General features: G+C 45.5%; 1 protein-coding gene across 1 annotated transcript in view; it reads right to left on the bottom strand.

The window, feature by feature from the left end:
• SLC17A6 (solute carrier family 17 member 6) overlaps positions 1-13,180 on the bottom strand; it is a 281,370-nt gene extending 268,190 nt beyond the window's left edge. Inside the window, exons 1-3 of the mRNA XM_069221946.1 lie at positions 11,424-13,180; positions 7,693-7,945; positions 5,116-5,234 (exon numbers count right to left, since the gene is read on the bottom strand). Coding sequence (XP_069078047.1) covers positions 5,116-5,234; positions 7,693-7,945; positions 11,424-11,509 — 458 coding nt within the window. The 5' untranslated portion in view covers positions 11,510-13,180. The remainder of the gene's footprint in view (positions 1-5,115; positions 5,235-7,692; positions 7,946-11,423) is intronic.
• Between the last annotated feature and the right edge of the window lie 10,568 nt (positions 13,181-23,748).

Genomic DNA, 23,748 nt, shown 5'->3' with positions numbered 1-23,748 from the left:
ACTTTGAGTGCCAAGACCTGGTACTCCTGCTTATTTTATAAAAACGTAACCAGGCATCATCAATGAAAGGACAGTTTAAGAATCCGAAGCCTAACCAGACATCATGAAAACGGGACAATATCGGACAGAAAACTAACCAGGCATTTTCAAACTAAGACATTCTAAGATTCCAAAACCTAACCGGACATCAAGAAATATAAGACATTCTGTCACCCAAAACGAAATATTAATTATCTAACAAAGCTCATTTTGGAATCCAAAACCTAACCAGACTTCAAGAAACAGAAGACATTCTGCAACCCGGAACTAAATATTAATTATAGCTCATTTTGGTATCCAAAACCTAACCAGGCATCACGAAACATAAGGCGTTCTGCAACCCAAACCTAAATATTAATTATCTAACAAAGCTGAATTTTGAATCCAAAACTTAACCGAGGGTCATGAAACATAGGACATTCTGGACCCCAAGCCTAAATAGTTTATATCTAATAAAGCTCATGTTGGAATCCAAAACGTACCCAAATAGTATTCTATTCTATTCTTGCAATCTTATACAGCGCATGGCTACCCAGAGGCTTCCCTGTGATGTTACAGACAATGCAAAAAGACTGATGGTAATAGCAGCGGAGGGGAATCAAGCACTATAAAGCCAGGCCTTCAGAGTCTTGTGAAAGAGGAGCTCATGCTCAAGAAGACACAGTTCTAACGGAAGAGTGTTCCAGAGCTTGGGATCTAGAAAAGAAGTAGACTCCCCACCCAGTGAGACCAGGGGATCCTGGGGACTTTCAGTAGTATGGCAGATAAGGAGCGAAGAACTCTACCCAGTTGATAAGGGCAGGCTAAAGATTTTAAAGAGAGGGGACTTTGCTATGGACTGCGCCATGCATAATACAGAGACCTAAACTGCACTCAGCGTTCCACTGGAAGCCAGTCCAAGTTCCTCAGGGCCTTAGAGACTGAGGTATGTTTAGGAACATTCATCAGGAGGTTAGCCAACACATTTTGCACTATCTGCAACCTCCTGATGATATAGCAAGAGGAGCTTAGGAACAGGGCATTCACATAATCAAGGCTGGCTAAGACGAGAGCCTGAACAACCATTTTTCTAGACCATTTGTCTAGTGGTGTCTGCAGTAGTTTCAAGATGCCATAGCAGCTGACTGCAATTTATTTTGCTTGCGAGTCCGTAGTGAGGCTGGAGTCAAACCAGGATCCAAGACTTTTCAATGCATTCTTTGTGGTAGGAATGTCGCTGAAACTGCCTAAGAGGGGGCTCAAGGCAAGGTACCTAAGGCTGTTGCCCATCAGCATGACCTTCGTTTTTTCTTCATTGAATTTCAGCTTACAGCCCGCCATCCATCTGGCAACTTCATTAAGACAGAAGGTCAAAGGTAAGGGTTGGCAGTGAGCTCCACTCCGCTGGAGGGGTTAATGGACTTTTTGGCACTCAGCACTCTGCTTGGAGCACAGTGTTTGGCAAAAAAACTCTGCTAGCCAGGCAGTGGAGCGGAGCTCACCAGTGTGTGCTGTCACTGTGTGGCCCCTATCAAAAACTGGACTGCACTTTACACTCTGCCTGAAATGAAAACAACATTTGCCCTACAACAGGCAAGAAAACCCCTAGCTAAGGCCTTGCTTTCTGCTAGTCGGCGTGGAGCTTCTTCTGGAGGCTACTGCTGCAAGATGCTGCTGAGCGGCTGCAACGGTGCCAGATCCAGTTCCAGCCCCTTCCTCCTTTCACTGTACTCAGCAACCTGGGAGCAGGATGCAGAGGGAGGCAGAGAGCCAGGCTGCTGGCAAAGGGGGCCATGGTCCCAGACAGCATTCAGACCCTCTTATTGCTTTCTCTTCTATGTGCACATAGGGGTTGGCACTGGCTATGGACAGTATTTCCACATGAGGGAGGGTCTGTGCTCGGAAAAAGGGAAACTTGCAGGCAGAGCTCCACAGAACAACCTGTCTCCCCAGAGTCCCTGACCTTTCTCATGGCATCTGGGGAGACAGGTTCCACTTCTTTTCCGTAGAGCTCTGACTGCAAGATTCATTTTTTCCGAGCACAGCCACCCCCACCACATATGCAAATAAATGATGTCCAGGCCCAGTGCCCCCGCGCACATAGACGAGAAACCGAGACAAGTATCTTGTCTATCGGCAAGGGGGAAGGTGAACTGGGCCTGGACATTATTTATTTGCATATGTGTAGGCTGGGCAGGAGGGATTCCGTTGCACACTCAACTCCACGGAATTGCACTGAGTTTTTAGGTAACTCTGCGGAATTCTGTGGAGTAGAACTCCCTGAGCTCTGCCCACCCTTAGTCAAAGGTACGCTGCTAGAGTTGTGGTGAGGCATAATCTACATAACCAACTGGGTGTCATCTGCATATGAAACACAGGACTTTCTGGAGCCCAAACCTACATTATTATCTAACAAATTTATCTTCGGAATCCAAACTCTAACCAGACATCTTCAAACAGAGGACTATTTAAGGAAGCGAAATCTAACAAGATATAATCAAACATAAGGCATTCTATAGCAGAAAGGCCCAAAAGGTATTGTCACACATGCTGTGTTCTGAAATACAAAATCTGATTTCACAATAGAATAGTTTATTCCACAATTTAACTAGACATAAGCGAACAAAGAAGCCTGAAGGCATCCAAACTAGGCACCATCAATCATAGAAGGATGGTGACTGCTGGAGATGCTGGCTTATTTAGGGGTATTTACAGTAATGTTAGTGAGCTGCAGCTGTATTACAATATTGAAAACACAAAGCTATCCCTGAATAATATATGTAAACAAATCTATAATTTGGACGAGTGTGCCTGTGCACTATCAGTAACCTGGCCAAAGAGGGCAAAAAGCTGAAATGAGATCATATATTCAAAGCTGTTCCGAACAGGACCCCCCAAAATGCGTTTGGCCCCGGACCCCCAAAATCCTCAAACTATCCCTGAGTGAATCATTCAATAGGTGGCACTAGGACCTCCTAACGTCCTCCTTGTGTTCCTGTTGCCACCGCCGTTCGTCCTGAAGGGGAGGAGGGAGGGCTTGGGGGCAAGTCCATACCCACAGGGAAGCTTTGGCCTGTCACCACAGTCTCGAAATGCCTGGAGCTGATCCAGCAGTACCTGGGGACATTACGACCCCGCCCCTCCTTGGGCCTTTTGTAGATGTGTGTTTTACTCTGGCTCGACACACCTGTGACTGCCTTATGCGGCTGAGGTGAGGAGGGGCCGATGGAAATCCCGCCCCTTCGGCCTCTTAATTCTCTCCACTTTCCTTAAAATAAATGAAGCCCATAAGAAACACGTCTGAAATGTATCCTTGACCGTCGGTTAATTAGCATATCTCCGGATTATCGTTTCCAGTCTCACAACGCCTCTCCGGCATGCTACAATAGCTTGTTCATTATATGCCTTGAATGTAATTGCGTTTATTTGTTGTTAGCTTTTATATGATTCTTTGAAATGCAATTAAACCGTGTGTTGATTTTTTTTATTAATATAATAATTAGAATGGCTAACATGTTTTATATAATTGTATGTTTCACCACTGCACGGCACTCTGAGGCTCATTTTGACCTATCCCGAGCTTTATAAAACCGCGAAAATAAATAAACACTGCCCCTGCACAGCGTCTCCCGCTCGATCCTCCTTGTCATCTTGTTTGCGGCGCCGCAGAGCCTCGAGCTGCACCCGGCGGCAGTAGGCGCTAAGACCGCATCTCCTCCTCTAAAGGCGCAGCCTTTGCCATTAAAGAAGGATCAGAGGGCTCTATCCGCGCCCAATTCCCGGCGGATCTAATTAACAGGTGGAATCACACCCTGGCGCTCGAAATATCGCCAAAAACCATAGAAACGGAGGCTCGCGCCGAGTCTGGGCACCATCTGCGCCCAGCCGCTCATTACTGCGAAGAGCCTGTCAGGAGGGCTCCGTCTAAACTAAAGCAAGGCGCGCACACGCGCTTATTTATAGGTGCACGGTTCACGCGGTACAATCCTGGGGCTCGGTTTAAAGCGCGCTAATGAGAAATAAAATGGGCACAGTTCACAAGGAAACATCCTCGCCTCAACTGCAGCGCTTTCACTCTCCTGAGTCCAGCAGGGATGCGCACTGCCACAGAAAGAAATATAAAACATGCTGCATGGATGTTCAAAACATAAACATATGCAATTGAAATGTCACCTCCCATAGTGTATGTACGAATTACAATGTCTGAAGCTCACGGTTTATCACGTTTAATTAACCCCGGAGTCTTTATAGACCCATATCCCTGCATATATTGTATTATAATGTTAAATGCAATGTTTATATTATAAATATAGGACGCACAAATGTAATAAACAAACGCAAATATATTTATATCAATATAGATAGATAGATATATAGATAGATAGATAGACAGCTATAAAATATTGTGAAAATATAACAGAAATATATCCATCTGTCTATACATAGACAGATTGATAGATACATTTCTCTTATACTATTGTAATACAGTTTAACGTTATATATCTGTAAGTATGTATGCAGATATGGACAGGTAAAGGGAGAGGGCGCACGAGAGAGCGCGAGAGACACGGATGCCTTCACATTCATATAGACATTATAAATATGCTCTTGAAATGTGTACTAAAGGACTTCCCCAGTTTAAATAAAAAAAAAACATTTTCTAAAACTGGACACATGTCATTACTATGTTAGAACTTGATTTAGGCTAGTACAAATAATTTGCCTCGTAAATCATGTTTCCTAATTCCACTTCTGCAGATCAGCACATAGAAACAACAGTTGGTGTGTGTTTATTTTTTTCTACTCGATGTCTGTAAGAGGAATCCCCTTTTCGTGTTATGTTTCTACATATTTTCGACGCTTGGATAATTCAGATTGGTGGAGCAGTGCGTGTTACTATGAACAGGTCATGGTTAGTAATTTGACGGCGCCCGGTACAGGGCTGCGCTGCCTTTCGGCTCGGCTAGCGCTATAAATGCACCATATGCATACACAGGCCGGCCCCACTCTGGACGAGCGTCCCAATCTCACTCCTGAGCCGAGGACTTTGTTCATAGCACCCTGAAGACGTCTCACTGACATCTCCCTGGCCCTTACCTGTTCGCCGCCAGCCGCGATGAAATGTACCCTCCGGGGATCTGGGTGACGATGTAACCCCAAAAGAAGGATCCGTGGATCATCCCCACCGTCTCGGGGTCCCAGTTAAACTTGGCTTTCTTTGTGTGTAATGAAAGGAGACAGTCGGGAAAACAACGTTAGAAGAAATAACGAACGCAGAAGGCAAAAACCATTAAATAACGAAGGACGCCTGATTATCGACAAATGGTGTATTCATAACTTCGGAGTAGAACAGAATGTGGAATGGAATGCAGGACAGAATTAGGGGAGGGGTACTAATAAACGAGATCAAGTACAAAGGGGAAAACAAGAGAAATACGATGTTTTTTTTCGAACACAACTCCGCTTTTTGCTAAGAATTCGGGATCGTTCGCCGATTTGTGTAGCTTCCAGTTGATAGGGGCTTGTTTTACAAACACCCCCTGAATTATAAATGTCTAATAGAATTAATACACAAGGTCGAGGAACACATCCGTATGGTACTTATGTTATGACACTGCGCTCATGCTACTATACCAGTGCCTCCTGCAATGCGGTCGGCAAGCACGAGATAATGAGCACGAGGCAATGAGCACGAGACAGTGGCGGCAGAATGTGAGGACTGAGGCCCATTTTATACCTTTTTAGCGCCGCATTTGCTCCGCTTTTTGACGCAAAAGCGGCGCAAACTTACAAAATACAATTTTATTGACAGCAATTGTATTTTGTAAGTTTGCGCCGCTTTTGCGTCAAAAAGCGGCGCAAATGCGGCGCAAATGCGGCGCTAAAAAGGTATAAATATGGGCCTGAATGTTTTACATTATTTACACGGTGCAGTCATAACCTAGTGTCCTGTTTTTTTAACTGTTTGCTGTCTGTGTTCGTTTTCACATATCGAGGTGTCAATGTAAGGCGCATTGTGTTTCACCAAGCGCTTAAAACCCTACAAGCAGCTAGATCAGGTCGGAGAACATCTCTCTCCCTTTGCCATCCGTCTTATAGACCCAACTTCACAGTCAAAAACATCACACCGCAACAGCCTGCACACACTAGTTAATTCACTCTCAAAAAACCCTCCCTCGGAGCCATTGTCTCAGGAGCGAAGGTGTGTCAGGGGAATAGCTGGGTCTCTGCCGCGTGGAAGGAAACGTGAAACTCGGGCCTAGGTCATGGAGGCCAATCGAAAAGTAAATTAAAATGCACACGTGTGTGTTTCCCGGGTAGTCTCCAGGGGGTCTGCATATCGATGGGAAACACAGGTTCCTGACCAATCCGAGAGCGGGACGGTCACCTCATTGGGCGAGACACGCCCCCTTCGGTGCCACCTCGGTGAGCGCGTCGTCTCATCACTGGGGCCTCTCGGGATATTGTGCACACAACCACAGCAGCTCAACCACAAATCATTCAGTACCAACCGAGTGCCTTCGACAACGACTGGCTCCTTTATTATCAAGTTTATCCCAAATCGACCCTTGGTTTGAAACCTACATATTAAGATAATTGAGAGAAGAGACGGAGGTGGAGATTAGCTTGAAAAATAAATCCATCCACCTGTCTGATTCCTCCACACAATCGTTTTTCTATGCGTCTTTCTGTCTGTGTATCTCCCTATCAATCTTTCATCTGTCGGTCTGTCTAACTGCTTGCTTGCGGGGGTCCGCTCCTCCCCACTCTTGAAATTATTAGGATCACATGATGTTTGCCCATTTAGGTCAAAGCATGCAGAATATTATAAAATATCCAGAATTGATTGTAATCCTGTCCAGCCCCGTGAATGGACCGATGTGCGGTGAAGGCGGGTATGAGACCGATGCACAGATCAACGATAGATAGATAGATAGATAGATAGATAGATAGATAGATAGATAGATAGACAGATGACCGTCCGATGGATGGGAAGGTGGACAAACAGGCAGCTAGACAGACAAACAGGTAGCCAGGCAAAGAGACAGACATAAAGACAGTTAGATAAATTGACAGCTACTTGTCAGCGATAGACATGTAACTACAGGCAGACAGAAAGATTTAAATCAATACACCCTGCAAGACATCAGGCACTCAACACAGAGACACACGATGAGGGGAAACTACAAGAGAATATTAAATAGAAAAGACTAAGAATCAACTGTGGGTAGAGCCCAAAATTATAAACAGCAGCGAACCGAAAATGAGAGCACCATATAAAAGAACAGGGACACGAGGCGTGACTACAAGTACAGAAGCAGGAGACTGTGGGGGACCAGAAAGAGGCTTTTAAGAAAGGGAAAGATATGTGGCGGAGAGAGGCAGGCAGTGAAAAATCGTGGCACAGAGAATGTTGGATAGATGGCTAATGGAAGACTGGATGGATGAGTGTTGATAAGTATGTGAGAAGGATTCTGGATGAATGATGGTTGAATGGGAGGATTGATGAATTGCTGTACTCTTCCTTGCCCCACAGAGTGCACAATTGACTTAGTCACGACTTTATGACTGGGTGTGCGCTTGACCTTGTGTTTTTTTGGAGCGGGGGGGGAAGGGGGCGCTCGAGGGGAACGGAGCTCTCTATAGCGCCACTGGCGGCCTCCAGGCGCTCACCTCTTTGATGATCCTGTCCCCGTCATGGATGGTACTGTTGTTCACCATGTCCACAATGGCCACGCCCAGGTTGCAGCGGATTCCGAAGGAGATGCAGAAGCCCAGGCCACTCATGATGGCGATGATGTACCTGCGGGGCAGCCCGAAGCAGGAGCAGTCACACATAGGGGCCTTCTTCTCGGGCACCTCCAGGGGCTTCCCATCCTCCGTCAGCTCGATGGTCTCCCCGGTCTTCGGCTTCTTCTCCAGCACCCTGTTCCCCAAAAACACAACATGGCAAAATCAGCTTCTGCTACACAGGGGCCTTGCAAGACATCACGCGCGAGCCAGGTGCTAACCTCGAGGCCAGAGGCCTCCCTGGCCCGGACGCCTGTGCCTGGCGCCATCTTGGCAGACTTATCCCAACAGAGGACACCAAGGCCGTGAGGAGGTAAACAACCAGCACGTTCATTCAACTGCATCTTTTAGAAAGCCTTTGGACTGGTGCATAAGTATATTTATGGTACCACTTCACTTCTTAATTAGATAATACGTTGAGGAAACAGGTGTTACACTGTAACAGGCATGGCATCCCTGCCGAATGCTACCCGTCCTGTCAGCACGTGCCCCTTCCTTCATTCCTGTATAACGTAAAATAACGTGACATACTGCAATATGGCATCAGCATATCACGCAACATAACAACAAAGTAACATAACTCAACAACATAATATACATGCCTGCCACCCCTGCTCCGTGCCACCTTGTGTCCCTGCAAATACCACGTCTATCAAACCTCTATACAGCATACCACAACATAAGGTAACACAACAGAAGAACATATTATAGAGGACTATGAGATGATGCCATCCCTGCCCAATGATACCCACGTGTCCCTCTGCGCCCTCTGCTGCGTCTACCCCTCCGTCCATGCCTCTATAACGTAACGTTTCAATATGTCACAAAACATAAACATTATAAGATGGAGAACTGCTTGGGCAGAAGTTCACTCCACATGAGATCATTGCATTCGTGCTCGTTACCACCCTCCCACATCCTGTGCCACCTGATGCGACTACCACTCTGTGCATATCTTTAACACGTAGTGTACCATATCATACCATTACTTGGCATGGCATGACATATAGGACTATATGTGCAGAAATTCAGCCCATGTGAGATCATAGCATCCCTCCCCTTCGCCAGCTTCCCTGTTATCCTGCATCCTGCTGCTTCTATCATTTCCTTTGACTTTCCCTAAGATAACATCACAACATATCACAACGTCACAACAAAACATATCAGAACATATGGGGTTTCTTATGTGCGGACAGATAATGTTTGCGTTTTTCTAAGCCGACAGAGATTCAACCCACATGAGATGATGGAATTCTTGGCTAATATGCTAATTGCACAGCACAGAGTGTCCCAAATTATAGCAGATGCTATTGCACATATTTACCAGACACTACAAATAAATGCACATTTAAAAGGAGTTCATATGCCTCAAACGTAATGCTCGGAGGAGGGAATGCTTTATACTGGTGTTCACTGACAAGCGTCAGCAATTTACTTTGATGTTTTAGAAAATTGTGAACGTCATCAACACAAGAAGAAAATCTTCATTTTGGCCAGTTCTCTTCAGTAAAATTACTTCCGATATTATTCGTGTATTAATTCCAAAAATAGCGCTCTGTATGTGTATACATATAATTATTATAATTTTTTGCTTTCAAAACATAAAATGTCGGCACTACTAAAATATTTATCTATTTAAACGTGCTCCCTACAGATGAGCACAAAACAAAGGGATTTTTAAAGAAATCCCTTCTCCTTGAGTTGCAACGGTCTCTGCTTAAAACAATGACATAAGTTGGTCAGTTATTCAGAAAAGAGGCATTGCATTTAGAGCACATTTACCGGTGGGTTCGTGAAATACAATAATTATTACTATTTGGAAATATCTACGTCACTGCAGAATACCTTTTTAAAAGAACCTGCAGTTTGTACACACAGAATAAAATTAAGGAAGTTAGCCTGTGCTTATGAACTTGTTCTTATTATTAGTATTCGTTTGTATTTCTAATAAATTATTACAAGCTTCCTGCCTACTCGTTGCCAAAAACTGGTTAAAGTCGCCTGATATATGAGTGTCTGTGTGTGAAGGTGCAGAATATATAAACCGTCGGAAATGTTGACACAGATGCATGTGTCTTGTGGAATATAGCTGAATGTTTTTTGGCCATGTGTGTGTGTGTGTATATATATATATATATATATATATATATATATATATATATATATATATATATATAAATAAATATATATGACGTTTATATTAGAAATCTCTAGGTCCATAATTCAATAATACATAATTCCAACAATTTACCTATGTTGCATATATTTTGATCGAAAATATTTCGATTTTTAGATCTTTCTTTATGACACTAAATTCATCCAAGCTGCTTATAATCCTAAAGTAGATGGAATGAGGAGGTGTATTGATAGGAAGCGCAGTTTAATGCATTGTTGCTACTGTGTGGTTTGATAGCACAGAATATAACCCGAGTGTAAGGCTAGGTAAAATATCTTACGAGCCCGACATCATAGTTCCAGACCTAGCACGGCTTCGCTGTCATCATCACGTTTGACTTTGAGTTTACAAACCATTGCACGTACGATGCCAAAATACTCTTAGAACCTGACAACTCGAGTCAAAAATATCACAAACACTTGAAGAAAAAATAAACAAATGCATTTGAAAATGCTACGAATACTCATCATCACTGAATAATAATGAGGGCATGTCATCTAGAGCACTAAATATTGCCAGAGACAGCAGTGAATGGCGTTTCGGTAATTTTAAAACGTCATTTTTAAGACTAAAAGCCTGTCCCACGTATTACTCCGTGCAGTCCGCTTTAAGTCCACACTAGAGGGTCACCTCTCATGTACCAAGGCTGCTCAGGGCAAAGGCACAAGCACGGCATGTCTACACACCAACGTCATCATCCCCCACCACTTAAATATATGCTACTTAATGGATTACAGGGCTTCAAAACGCACAAGCAGACATACACCCAGGCATCTCAAGGGGGTCATATATATTTGAAGTGCTATAATTAAGTCGAGTCTGCACATTGAATGCCGTGTTTTATAAATAAAATAAACATGGCCGCCCATGCGGAGTCCATGCCACACAGGTGTGTCCGTGATTTAGACGTTCCAGCGTATCTGTTTAACATTCATCTCCCCCGTGTGCGCCGGAGCATTATGGGAATGTAAAATGTCCTCCTGGAAAGTGATTAATTATTCACGAGGACTGGATGCTTTGCGGGTCTTACAAAAGCAGAATGGGTCACTCTGACTGAGTGAGTTAGAGAGTGTGTGAGTGAGCGACCGAGCGCGCCTCTAAGTGTGCGAGGGTAGTTAAAAACCGCACACAGTGGTCTCTAAAACATATTAGGGTGCAATTTTTCAGAAAATCATCTCTCTTTCCGCTTTAGCTCTCAGTTTAAAAAACACTCCTTTAAATGACCCCTGGTATATTTCAATGCCAAACTATAAATGAGAGCCAGAATATTTGCATTTATTGAGCACAGTGGGAGAATCTCAGCCCGTCTCTACGCATGCAGTATTTTATTTTGGGGTTTAAAAAGCGAGGTGTGTAGAGTGCCCATGCCCCGTGCACGAAGGGGGAGACCTTACAGCATCGCCGGGCCCTGTATTGGGAGAGTAGGATGGCCATTTACCTGTAGAGCTTGCCGAGCGATTTCCCGGCTAAATTCTTCACCTCCGTCTTCCCGGTTTCCAAAATCCGTTGCTGTACAGCCTTCATCTTTGCGGCTGGCGAGGCTGTCTGTCGCGGTCTGTGCTCCTGCTTGGCTTTTCAGAATGATTCAGATTTGGCACGCTATAAACAAGCACAGGTGCTCATGTTGGTTGCAAGCTTGAGCTCCTTGCCGGGGTCCGCCGCCGAGCACCTCGGGAGCCTGAGAGACAGTGGGAGCGTGGCAAGAGAGACCTGCCCGTCTGCATGCAGCCCACGGATTCCTTGCTCGCAAGAGGCAGTTCAGAGGCGCAGCTAGAAAGTGGTGCGCGCAGCGCAGGCGGCTCCCACTGCAGGCGCAGGTAGATTCATCCCTGCCAGACCCCTCTTGTTAGACGGCTGCTCATTTAGAGAGATCCTATTTTCTCTGTAGACTGCAAAGACAAGTAACAGTTAAAAAAAGAATGCTGCCAAAAAAGTATATTCGAGTCCTGTGAAAATCGCTTCGTGACAGACAGGAATACATTCACCGAAGCAAAGGCTGCAGCAGACCGGAAATGGCACTGCCTGTTATGAATTCATTAGTATAATATTCCTTGGGTGGGTAGGACGCACGCTTGGGAAATCCTGGAATAATGAACAGCAGCTCACTACAAGCTCTTCTTAGCTAGGGTGCCGTGCAGCACCTCAGCACCACGGACAGCTCACTGAGACGAGCACAGATTCCTTGGCGTTCCGGGGCATGGAATTGAATCTACTAATTCAGCACCACGGACAGCGCTTTGCGAGAGGCTCCCATGGCCTCAGGGGCAGAGACTCCTCACCTCCTCACGGGCAGACCATTCCACTGTCTGGATACTATAAACTCTGGACTGCTAGTGGCTCGGGCTTCACAGCAATGCTTTGGGCCGTGTTTGGGCACTGCCGACTGCGCACTGAGGGTTGGGATCCTCCGCGCGTCACAGGGAGGACATTGAGCCGTGTTTCGGCACTAAGGACTGCGCACTGAGGGTTGGGATCCTCCACGCGTTACAGTCAGTTTATTGGTCCGTGTTTCTTCACTATGCACAGCGCAGAGAGGACTCTTCAGCGCGTTTTACTAGGTAGTAGGCTTTGTTTCGGCACTATGGATTGCGCACTGAGGGGAGGCTCACCCGCGGGTCATAGCAGGGCATTGGGCCATGTCTCGGTATTGTGGACTGCGCACTAAGAGGCAGGGGGTCCTCTGGGCTATTACAGGTGTGCCCTGGGGCTGTGCTTCTGTACTATGTACTGCAGACTGGTTATCTAGGGCTCCTCCGCGCGTCGCTGGCAGGGCGCCGGGCCGTGTTCCTTCACTAAGGACTTCCCACCAAGAGGCTGGGGTTCCTCCGCCCGTCGCTGGCAGGGCACCGGGCTGTGTTCTTTCACTAAGAACTGCGCACCAAGAGTCTGGGGCTTCTCCGCGAGCCACAGGCGGGGCACCGGGCTGTGTTTCTTCACTATTGGCCGCGCACTGGGATCCTGGGCTCCTCCGCGCGTCACAGGAAGGGCAGTGGACCGTGTTTCGGCACTATGTACTGCGCACTGAAGGGACTGGGCTTGTCCCGGTCTCAGAGGTCGAGCATTGGACGGTGTTACGGCACTATGGAGTGAGCATTGAGAGACTGCTGCCCTTCAGGGCTTTACAGGGAGGGCACGGGGCTGTGTTTCGTCACTGCACTGAGAAGCAGAGGCTCTTCTGCGCGCCTGGGCTAGGGCACCGGGCCGTGTTTCGGCATCCTTCTATAAAGTGTGCACTGACAAGCTGGACTCCTACGCGCGTTACAGGGAGGACAATGGGGCAATGGGAGTGTTTCTGCACTACGGGCTGCTCAAGAGATGCTGGGGCTCCTCCTCGAGTCACAGGCAGGGCACCGACCCGTGTTTCGGCAATATGGACTGCTTACTACAGGGCTGTGCTCCTCTGCACAATACAGGCAGGTCATTGGGTCGTGTTTCGGCACTATGGACTGTGCACTGAAGGGCTCGGGCTCCTTCGCGCCTCACAGACAGAGCACTGGACCGTGTTTCGGCACTATGATCTGCGAACTTTTAGGATGGGGTTCTTCGGCGCTTTCCATGCTACTAAGCCATGTTTCGGCATTATGTATTCATTGGCTGGGGCTCTTCGGCAGTTACACATTAGGCACTGGGCTGTCTTTCGGCATTTAGAACTGCACTGAGAGACTGGGGTTCGACGGTTCTTTATAGGGAGGGCACCGGGCTGTATTTGGACACTATGTACTGCGCGTCACAGGGAGGGCATGGGACAGAGTCGCAGCAGTATGGATGGCATACCAATAGCGATCCAGGTAGGGAATTGAACCGTGTTTCGGTACATTGAAATGCACACTGAAAGAGGCTCGTGTCACTGGAACAAATACCTCAGTGCCACGGACATCTCAATCAGACAGTGTTTGGTCCTCATCGGGCTATTAGGGCGCAATTTCTTTTATTTGAATAGAGAAGTTTTCTGAAAAGGGCCCGATCTTCTTTGCATCGTTAGAGGCTGCCTATACCAGAGGCTTACCGCACTCTCTTCACAGCTCGGGTGATAATTCCCAGTGTGTGTCGATGCACCGTGAGCCTTTCACCGCCCGCAGAGTATTTTACCCGCCCTAGTTTCCACACACAACTTTCTTTGGGACTTGGACGGCTCGTCCTGCAAGGAAAATGTTCAGCAGCTCCAGTGTGTGGGTGCTATGGCAACCAGAGGAAGGATGTCATGGCCCCTCCCAGTTTCCCTGAGCTAGCTAAGTGCCAAGCGCTGGAGTTTATTAAAAATTGACACGTTTTTGTCTGCCTACTTCTACCCTCCCCTCCATCTCTGACGTAAACACTGACCTTGTTCTTGCAGAAGAAGGTTCAGAGTACATTACACTCACGTGTTGCCGCATTGGGGAAACGCAGTTAGTTTCTCCGTTGCCGCAAAGGTATAAAGCACTGGGCGAAATGTCGCATGGCAGCATGGAAAACCAAATACCATAAAATGCCTTTTCAGGAAGGAATGCGCGCGATTCAAACTAAACTATGGACTACTTCTGGATCAGTTCAGCATTAATCAGGCACGTACAATCTACGCTCAAGGATTGTGCTGCGTTAGGGTCCGTGCACAAACAGGATTGGTGTCACTTTAAAAATGCATTCCTGTGAATAGAAGTTTTTACGGGCCACTCTTAGGGCCCATGGTACCAAGATCCGCCTGGCTCGTGTTTTGTCCAACTGTGAAGTCTCAGTGTCACTTCTCAACCACACAAAGTCCTTGGGTGGAGTCGCCCTAGACGGAGGGCGTGATAGCCTACATACACAACAGGATCCCCGTTACGAACTGCAGAGAGTTCTAGTCAGTGCTTTAAATGGAAAAATAGAAGTGCAGGTACTCTGTATCAGAGTACCTGCTTGTTTCTGAGAAGTGCCGGTACTCTCCAATTAAAAGTATTACGTTTTTCTTGAGATATGCCGGTACTCTCCCTCTCAAAATAAAAAAGTGCCGGTACTCAGTACCGGAGAGTACCGGCCCATTTAAAGCACTGGTTCTAGTATCATCTTACACACTAGACACGAACGAGACACTATTACTTAAAACGCGAACACGGGCCTTCGGCCTACAAATTCGCGAATCACTCTGTAGCAATGGTGCTGAAAACAGTTTTACATTAATCTCAGAGCAGTCTTATGATTCTAAAACTCCTTCGGCATCACTACATACCAAATGCAAGCAAATGTGGGCAAGATTCGTCGACTCCTGCGGTGGGACATTGTTGTCACGCTTCACAGCGCACAGCCTTCATCTGGAGAGAGCGTCTTGGGAAGATTGCCATCTAGTGCAAATACCAAGGAATCTTAGCATTCAGCTCTTTCCTGTGGTTGGCAACAACTAAAATAGAGAGTGGTGCAAAACATAAATGCGCACACAAACTGAGACACCTACATGCACAATCGCACAAGGAGACACGCATACATAAGATCACTAAACACACATACAAAGCCACACACGTTCATATGCGCACACACTTTAGAATATTTGTTTACGATCTCAGAAAAATGTGAACCCTACCCTTCTAAAATCATATGATTCAGATGCACTAACTTAGATGTCTTACCAATAGTGACAGCACCACATCTTATACCATTAAAATGTGAATGATATTGAGAGAAAGTTAATTATTAACTTGGGTATTTCAGCTTTTCTATCGGCTCTCTATTTTGGAGTATCTCTTTATAGGTTTATTACTAAATCTGTTTTAAAGCCAATCCATATGTTGGTCTTGTGTGTTTTAAGTGTTGTTTGTCCTTTTGGTGTTTTTCCCTTCTACGTTTTCTCCATCCATCCATGTAGAAATGGGGTATATTATATGGTGTGGTTGTGCAATCTCAAAGTGTATGTAATACAAACTTACCCACCCCTTTAGGACCCTTAGGTTTTGTTTGTCAAGCCTTCAGCTCAACCCTGTGTAGCTGTGGCTCTGAGCTGCAAGGCTTACACAAGTGTAAAGCATTTAAACAGCACCAACCAAATGAAGAAGAAACCAAGATACCAAAGAAATCCAAACTAATTGATAAAAATAGACAGTATTTTTATGTATTGTCGGACACTACACTAGAGTTTATTGTAGATATATACTTATCAAAGTATAGTAAATCAAGTTAGTTCCCTCAATCACTACCAAGCATTGGCAAATTTAGCAAATTTGACACTTGGAAAAGTTTTCACTATAAAGTTCGGGCTAGTTGGAATTCAGTCACTTGGAGTCACTTTATGGGACCAACTTTAGTAGAGACCCAGTCAGGGAGACCAGCAAGTTCCTCAGGAACAGTTACCTCAGCAGGGGAAGAAGTCTTCAGTCAGCTCTGGGCACTTTTATTCTTTGCAGGGATTTCATATGGAAGTTGTTCTGATGCAAGGGGTGAAGGATGCTGAAGATGCTGAAACGATGTTGTACACGTGATGTTGTTAAGGAGGTCTTGCTGCAACTATCCCTTGGTCCACAAAGGAGGTGAGGTGGCCCCGGTCACAGGGTCAGCATCCCTTGAAGTCCTATTGGTGCTATTAGAACTCCAGCTGCCACTGAGATACTAGTTGACCAGTATCTCAGTAACAAGCCAATCCTTCCTGGGTCTACTGCTCATCCTCTGGAGGTCTCAGCTACACTCGAATGACAGTCCCAGGATCAGCCAACCCGGGTGCTACTTTGTGCATCAGGTCCTGCATGGCGGTGGTTGGTGGTTTGAAGACTTTGGGCTACCAGCTTCCCCCAGCAGACATCTGAGCTGTTGTGTCCCTGTACTGTAAAAAGGAGGTCACCTCCCTGAGTAGCTGTGGCTCTGATCAGCAAGGCTTACACAAAGGAACACGTGTAAGACATTTAAACAGTACCAAACAATTGAAGAAGAAACCAACAAGACAAGACTATTTTTTAATGTATTGTTAGAGTCTCTGGATATGGAGATAATTTCTTCTCAAGCAGGGCACAGCAGGCACAATCCTTCACCTTTGCTACCTACTAGGTTCAGCAGGTGCAGTCCACAGCAGTGCAGCCTCTCTTTGCTGGTTCCATGATGCAGCAGGGCAGTCTTTTGTCAGTTCTTCTTCCAGTCCAGCCCAGTTAGTTGTACCAGGGGTGCCCTACTTAGGCTCAGAAAATGCCCTCAGCGCAGGATGCAGTTGGTAGTAAATGGGCTACAAGGTTCCCTCCCACTGATGGCCACTTCCTGTAAAGTATGGCATATGGATATCACAGGATGCACCATTCTGTCCACTTCCAATATGACAGGACCCATCTCCCGGAGTGTTGAGCTCCCTAGCCCAACCCAGTGGTGTGGCTATCAAGTGAGCTACACACCCCTGGAAAACCAGTTTGGAAACTGGTTTACCCACTTCTGTTCCAAGTGCCAGACTGTCTACTAAAACAATGGAGCAGCCTCTCTCCCATGTTTAACATATTTGCCCTTCAGAGGTGGCTTTTCCTTTGAAGCTTGTCTTTTGAGCCACTTCCCATGTGGCTTCCTGCAGAAGGTAGGTGATACTTCTTTTCAGAGCAGTCCCCTATCGTACCCTCTCCTGGGAGTCATTAGCACATCTCCCCAGAAGGGCAGAACGCTGTCTCATTGAGGAGACTAAGGGGCATATTTATACTCAGTCTGCGCCAAATGTGTTGTAATGACACCTGCCGGAACATGACACCTGAGACATGATCTCACTCCGCACACCAAGGTTGCCCTGTTGACAGTCTCATTACACGTCTTCAGTGACAGGGTCTTTAGTGACAGGGTGGGACCATCCCCATGTAGGATTTCATGTCCTCATTGACTTTACTCACATTGATCTCCGAAGGATACTCAGTAGATACAGGAATATCTGCCACTGACTCATGATGCGACCTGGACGTAACTTTGACAAAATACACCCCTAAAAATATACAGGATCAACATTGGACCACATACATGAACAAGACACCTCTGTGCAATTGATCAGTGGAAATATGTGGACACGTGCTGCCTCATCTGCTGGTCCACCACAGCCACTGGAGAGTTGTGGCTCAGTTATATGACCTCAACTGTGGCGTCATAATACATTTGTGGTTCACCTTTGGCTGTCTGGGCCAATTACATGGTACCCACTTCGTCAATGCATGTGCCTGACTCACTGTGGGATTCACCAACAAGTGCCTAGGAAGCAGTTACCAAAAATCTAGGACATGGGATGGTGAAATTGTGGACCATTGACATGAACAAGCATCTGACATCTATCTGGTGCATGCTTTGTCATTTGTGGTGTCTACATTACCCAAAATCTTGGAAGTGCACACAACAGATGTTGCTACATGTATGACTACATGTATGTTGCTACATGTATGACTAACACATGTCCTCTCTCATTTCCACAATGACTTGCATCTAAGGTTCGGACACATTGATTTCACATTCATACAAGCATATTTTCAAATATGCATCTTGTGATGCACACACTGGGTCAACAACTACATTAGTTGCCACTGCACACACATTGAGCCAGAGGCATTGAAGTATTGTACTTATGTACGTCACCTTGATATCCTCTCCTGATGCCAAACATGCCCAAATTGTGCAATACATATATGTAGGCCACACATATGGCCATCTAGTGCGTCAGCCAACTGTCAAAATCCTGTTAAGAAAGTAGCGGGTCATGGTCCGCTGCAGTATGATGTCTCACATGTGAACATACACCATCAACACCATAGTGGGTGCAATCAGCCTATCTCAGTTGTGTCACAAATGTAACATAACATAAAAATTGAAAAAATCACCAAAACCAGTTCATGCACTGAAATTTTGACGTTGCTAGCATTATGCATAATTTTTTTCCACCAATACAGATTTTGCGTCATATTTTTCGACGCACAGGAGTGAAAATTAGGCCGCATCCAAATAATTGTAGACTATTTACTATAATTTGGAGGCGTCCTAATTTTCACTCCTGTGTGTCGAAAAATATGACGCACATTCTATATGCGTGAAAAAATATGACGCATAACCGTATAAACGGCAGCCATTTTATGCAGGATGTGATGTAATAGGATATCCTGTTTACAGATTATGTACAGTGGGTGTACTTTCACTTTCACTTTGCAGTCTGTGAATCTTCTAGACTGTGTGGCTGTGTTCAGAGTGTTGTCCAGTGATTTTGTGCTTTAGTGTCCTGTGTGCTATCTTACTTGTTACTTTGTGAAATAAATATCGCTGTTGTATACTGTTTGAGTGTGTTTTGTTTACAGTTGTCCAGTATTGTAGTATGTTTGTGGGAGTCTGTTGTGGGTAGTGCTAGTTTGGGGATAGTTGGGCTCTTTTAGTTGTTAAGTTTACTTTTCTTTTTTATCGTACTCCTACTTTCCCCCTTTTCTCCTTTCTTCTTCTTTCTCCCCTATTCCCCTTTTCATTGCCGAGATATTGGGTAGGCCACGTCTTGGCAGGATGGTTGAGGAGGAGTTGGGGGGTTTATATGGCTGGTGAGCCATTTCCTCCCACTCATGATCGAGGCAGGGCGCAGGGTGATACCAGGGTATCACACTAAGGTGCGAAGAATTCGGTGGGGAAAGGTGCTGCATCACTTGCAGTGCGTGTATGGGAGCCAGAGGAATGGCCACCAGCTGAAGCACCGCTGGGCTGACCTCATCACCAGGAGCAAGATCTGCAGGACCACATGGGAATAGTGATTTGTGGCCCTGTTGGTGAGTACAAATCATGTAAATGTGCATGATTAAATGCTCTGTAGTGACATCAGATGATTTGTACAATATCTGACAGCTAAGTTGCTGACTGTGTGGAATGCTGCAGAAACATACAGGGTAATTGATGCACAATGTGAAGGATCACAATTGCTAGCCGTCAGGAAGCACGTGCTCTGCAAACTTACAGTATACTTTTGCTTAATGTTATTTGGTGCCGCCTTTGTGTCAGACAACAAAACAAAATAGGAGCCAAGCATGTCTATATAGGTCACATTTGCCAGTGAAGTGTAGATGTACTAATATATTGGCAAACTTTGTTGACGCAATAGCTAGACTGACTTTAGAAACACTACATGATGCAGAAAATGAATGCTGGCTTCACGTCAATTGATGATAGCAATGTGGCCCAGACATATGTCTCATGTGAGTCTGGTGAGTGTGTAAGGAAAGCGCTCACGGAAGTCCTATGAATGTTAGGGATTATTGTGGTCCTTCATCTTTTTGGATACATGTCAGATTTGGATTTGAAAACATTGGGAAAAGTGTAAGGTGCCCTCAGCTAACATCTTAGACTGGTATTTGGAGTTTGTTGTGCCACATTCCTATTTGGGAGGGCAGTCCAAAGGTATGCACATGGGTTCATATCTCTATGTTTGGTGCAAATCACCATGGCTGGGCCACATCAAATGAAGAAACTGTAACAACATGAGGGCTTACAAAAGTCCCTGTCCCTCTGTACATTGTACCTATGTGTAATAAATGTGTCATGGCCACATAGGCTGTTTGACTGGTAATGCAGTCCTCAAGTAACTAGGCTTTGGATGTCTCTCTTGGATGCACAAGATGAGACGATTACACACCATTATTATTTCTGGTCACTGATGAAGGAGCATGTTTGCCACCACATGATAGTTAGGGCCACTGCATGTGTGAAGATATGTGTGTAACTGTCACAGGAGACCTATGTTATGTACATGTTGGCCGTGATATATCAGATGCAGTATCATCATGTCTGAATGGCTTTCATTACTTTAGTCAGCTTACACATTGTTTTTGTCTTTTAAATTGTTGGTCAGTGCACAGATTCTGAGTACATTTCTTCCTTCCATGCCTTACAGGTGGACCGGCACCCTACACTGTGGGAGAGGTGGCTACATTTGAGGACCCCGACCACTCCAGTAAGTGTTGATATGTCTGTTATGTGTTGTGTTTGCTGGTGATGTGTGATGGACTCCTGTGTGTTGCACACATAGCAAGGTGTGATGCGCTGGCCAATCATTGTCTTGTTCCATGAGTGGGATTTCAGTTTCTCAAAATTTTTGAGTTGGCCAATGCTTATCCTATTGTATTATCTCGGGATTGTAGGTCATTCCTGTAGGCCCCGCAATGAGAACTGGGGTGAGTCATGTGGATAACACTTGTATCAACAAGAGTTGGACTCATCTCAGATTTAGTCCGACTGTCAGACCCACATTCTCCCAGATTGGTACTGCAAATCGCTTTCCAACAGACTTCTGATTCCCTATTCACCAAAGTACTTATTAAACTGTAGGTAGAACTCCCTAGCAGCATGTACTTCCTCATGTAGTGCTACAAGTATGGGGAACTTGGTGGAACAATGGCCTAGGTGTGCATGCTAAGCATGATCATGGGTGTTCTTGCAACTCTGTGTCTGTTGTAAGTCATGCCTTACTGGAAGTATATTATGTGGACCAAGGTCTTCACTTCCTGACATGTGTGGTGCTATGATTGGTCAAGGGTTTGCAGACTCCTAATTGTTGATAGACCTTACCTGTGGTGTGTGTGTAGAGCTAAACACGTGTAGAGCTTTCTATACACTCCTGGTTGTCCATGTTGTTTGGAATTGTTTGTTTTTTCTCCACCCCACCCCTCAAACACAGGCATGGGTTTGTGAATAGGGTACCTAGGACTGATGCTACCAATATGTTACACATACATGTGAATAAGTGAATGTTTATCTGAACCTAGTATACACACTCAGGTATGGCACAAGAGTACTATACTAGCAAGTCCAATTACAACTTGCAGACCATGTGGCTTCAGTTTTTCATTCCGTATACTGACATCTGTAGCCCAGGCATTGGCAGAGGATGTGCGCATGATTGTTAGCTGACAACTGGCAGAACTCAGATGGCAAGTTTATGCCAGTTGTTACCCATCTTGTAGGTTTTGGATGTGCTATGTGTGATATGACCTTTGTAGGCTGGCCTGCCATGTACTTCCTCAGGGACATTCAATGATCTGTATGGTGATAAGAGCTGTTACAAGTACAGTAGATGTATTGTCTGATTTACTTCTTGTGCCATTTCAGACAATGCAGTTCCTAATGTAAATTGTTTTCCTTTGTCTTCACAGCTGCAAACATGAGACCCATCCAGGTCTGTGAGTTCCAGCGGCGAACTATGAGATACCAACATATCCTGCTGGTAGAGTCGAGGTTCAGGCGGATGGCCCGTAGATACCGCAATGAACGGGCCTCCGGAGCATGGAGGGCTTTCCCACAGAGTGGCCCGACTTTACCAACCACAGCCACCATCAGCACAACCACCAGTTCCACCCAGGTGGCACCACCCACAGCTGAGACTGTTATCCCAATGTCTCCAGTTGTTCCAGGCCCCAGCAGTGCAACACCTTCAGGGCAGCCCACAGGCATTGGCTCTACACGCCCACAAACCTCCTCCGCCGGTACGCAGACTGCCCCAGCTGCTACTGTTGACCCTGCAGCTTTCCAGGCAATGGAACGTAAGATGGACCGTGTGCTGAGGAAAATTAGTAATCTGAGCCGGGATGTTCGCCCTATGAACAGGCGTGTGCGGTCCATCAAGCGGACCCTCCGGAGGGCCAACCTCTAGACTTTGGTATATGGACATGATTCCTTCCCCTCCCTCCTCTTTCCTTGTTCTCATACTTAGTTGGCTTAGGGGGCTTAGTGTTAGGTTAGTATAGGCTTTTAGTTTAGTTAGTGTTAGTGGGGGGGATGAGGGTCCAAAATCTTTCTATTTTTCCTTATTAAGTGTGTGGGTCGGTGGGTGGGGGGCTATGTTGGGGTTCTTGTGTGTTTAAAAAAAAAAAAATACAAAAAAAAATATATTTGTTTAGGATAGTATAGTATGTGTTTAGGTTAGTACCTGTTGTCCTCCATGTGTCCCGTCTCATAAGGGGGCTGATGTTTAGAACGTTTTGTTACATGTGATAAGTAAGTTTAGGTTAGGTTAGTTAGGGACAGTTGTGGGTAATGAGTAGCCAGGGTAGAATAGGGTAGGTAAGATTTTTCCCTCAGTTTCCTCTTCTGTGATTACCATTTAATAAATATATAGTGAACCCTTTACAGTATGTGTTAAATGCTTGTTGATCATGGCCTTGGCATTAGTGTACATGAAGTTTGTACTATTACATTTTTGTCCTATGCTACGAACAAATCCCAAATGAGCTGTGAGATTGGCAGCTACCCCAGAGCTACCTTGTAAAGATTCTACCATTCGTTGCAACCACCAATCACAGTTAATATGGATCCCAACGTGTTCTTGTCGAGAAGTATGTTTTCTAAGTCACAAACAGTGCTTCCAGACTTGGTATTGGGGGAAGTTTTAGGTCTGACTGCAGTGCGATGTTCAAGGACACTCTTATAAGATGAGTTGTCGTAAGCACTCTTGTAGTATCGTCTTCATGACTCACATAGATCATTTGTGACACTGTTCAGCATGATTACCTATTTGGATGTAAACTCAGACACCTTCATTCATGCAGTTTTTGGAGTGTTTGCTTAGATTTGTGTGCACTGTTATCTGTGTTAGTATTGCATGGTGACAACGTTTTGCGGCCACTATTTGATGACTTAGATATCCCTTGAGGAAGCATTATTCTGTCCAACACAGCATAATGGTGTATGGTTTCTCACTTCATCAGATATTATCCTCAGGAAGGGCAGAGTATGATGCAATCCTGGCCACTGTGCAGATTTATCTGACTACATAATTTCAGGACAGTTGTATTGACAAGCTACACTATTTGACAGGAGGCACATTTCAGTTATCTACTGCACAGTTGATGTGTCAC

The sequence above is a fragment of the Pleurodeles waltl genome, chromosome 3_1 (assembly GCF_031143425.1).
Source record: "Pleurodeles waltl isolate 20211129_DDA chromosome 3_1, aPleWal1.hap1.20221129, whole genome shotgun sequence".
In the NCBI taxonomy this organism is placed as follows: Eukaryota; Metazoa; Chordata; class Amphibia; order Caudata; family Salamandridae; genus Pleurodeles; species Pleurodeles waltl.
Note: the sequence above shows the minus strand (reverse complement) of the source record. Positions and strands in the feature narration are given on the sequence as shown.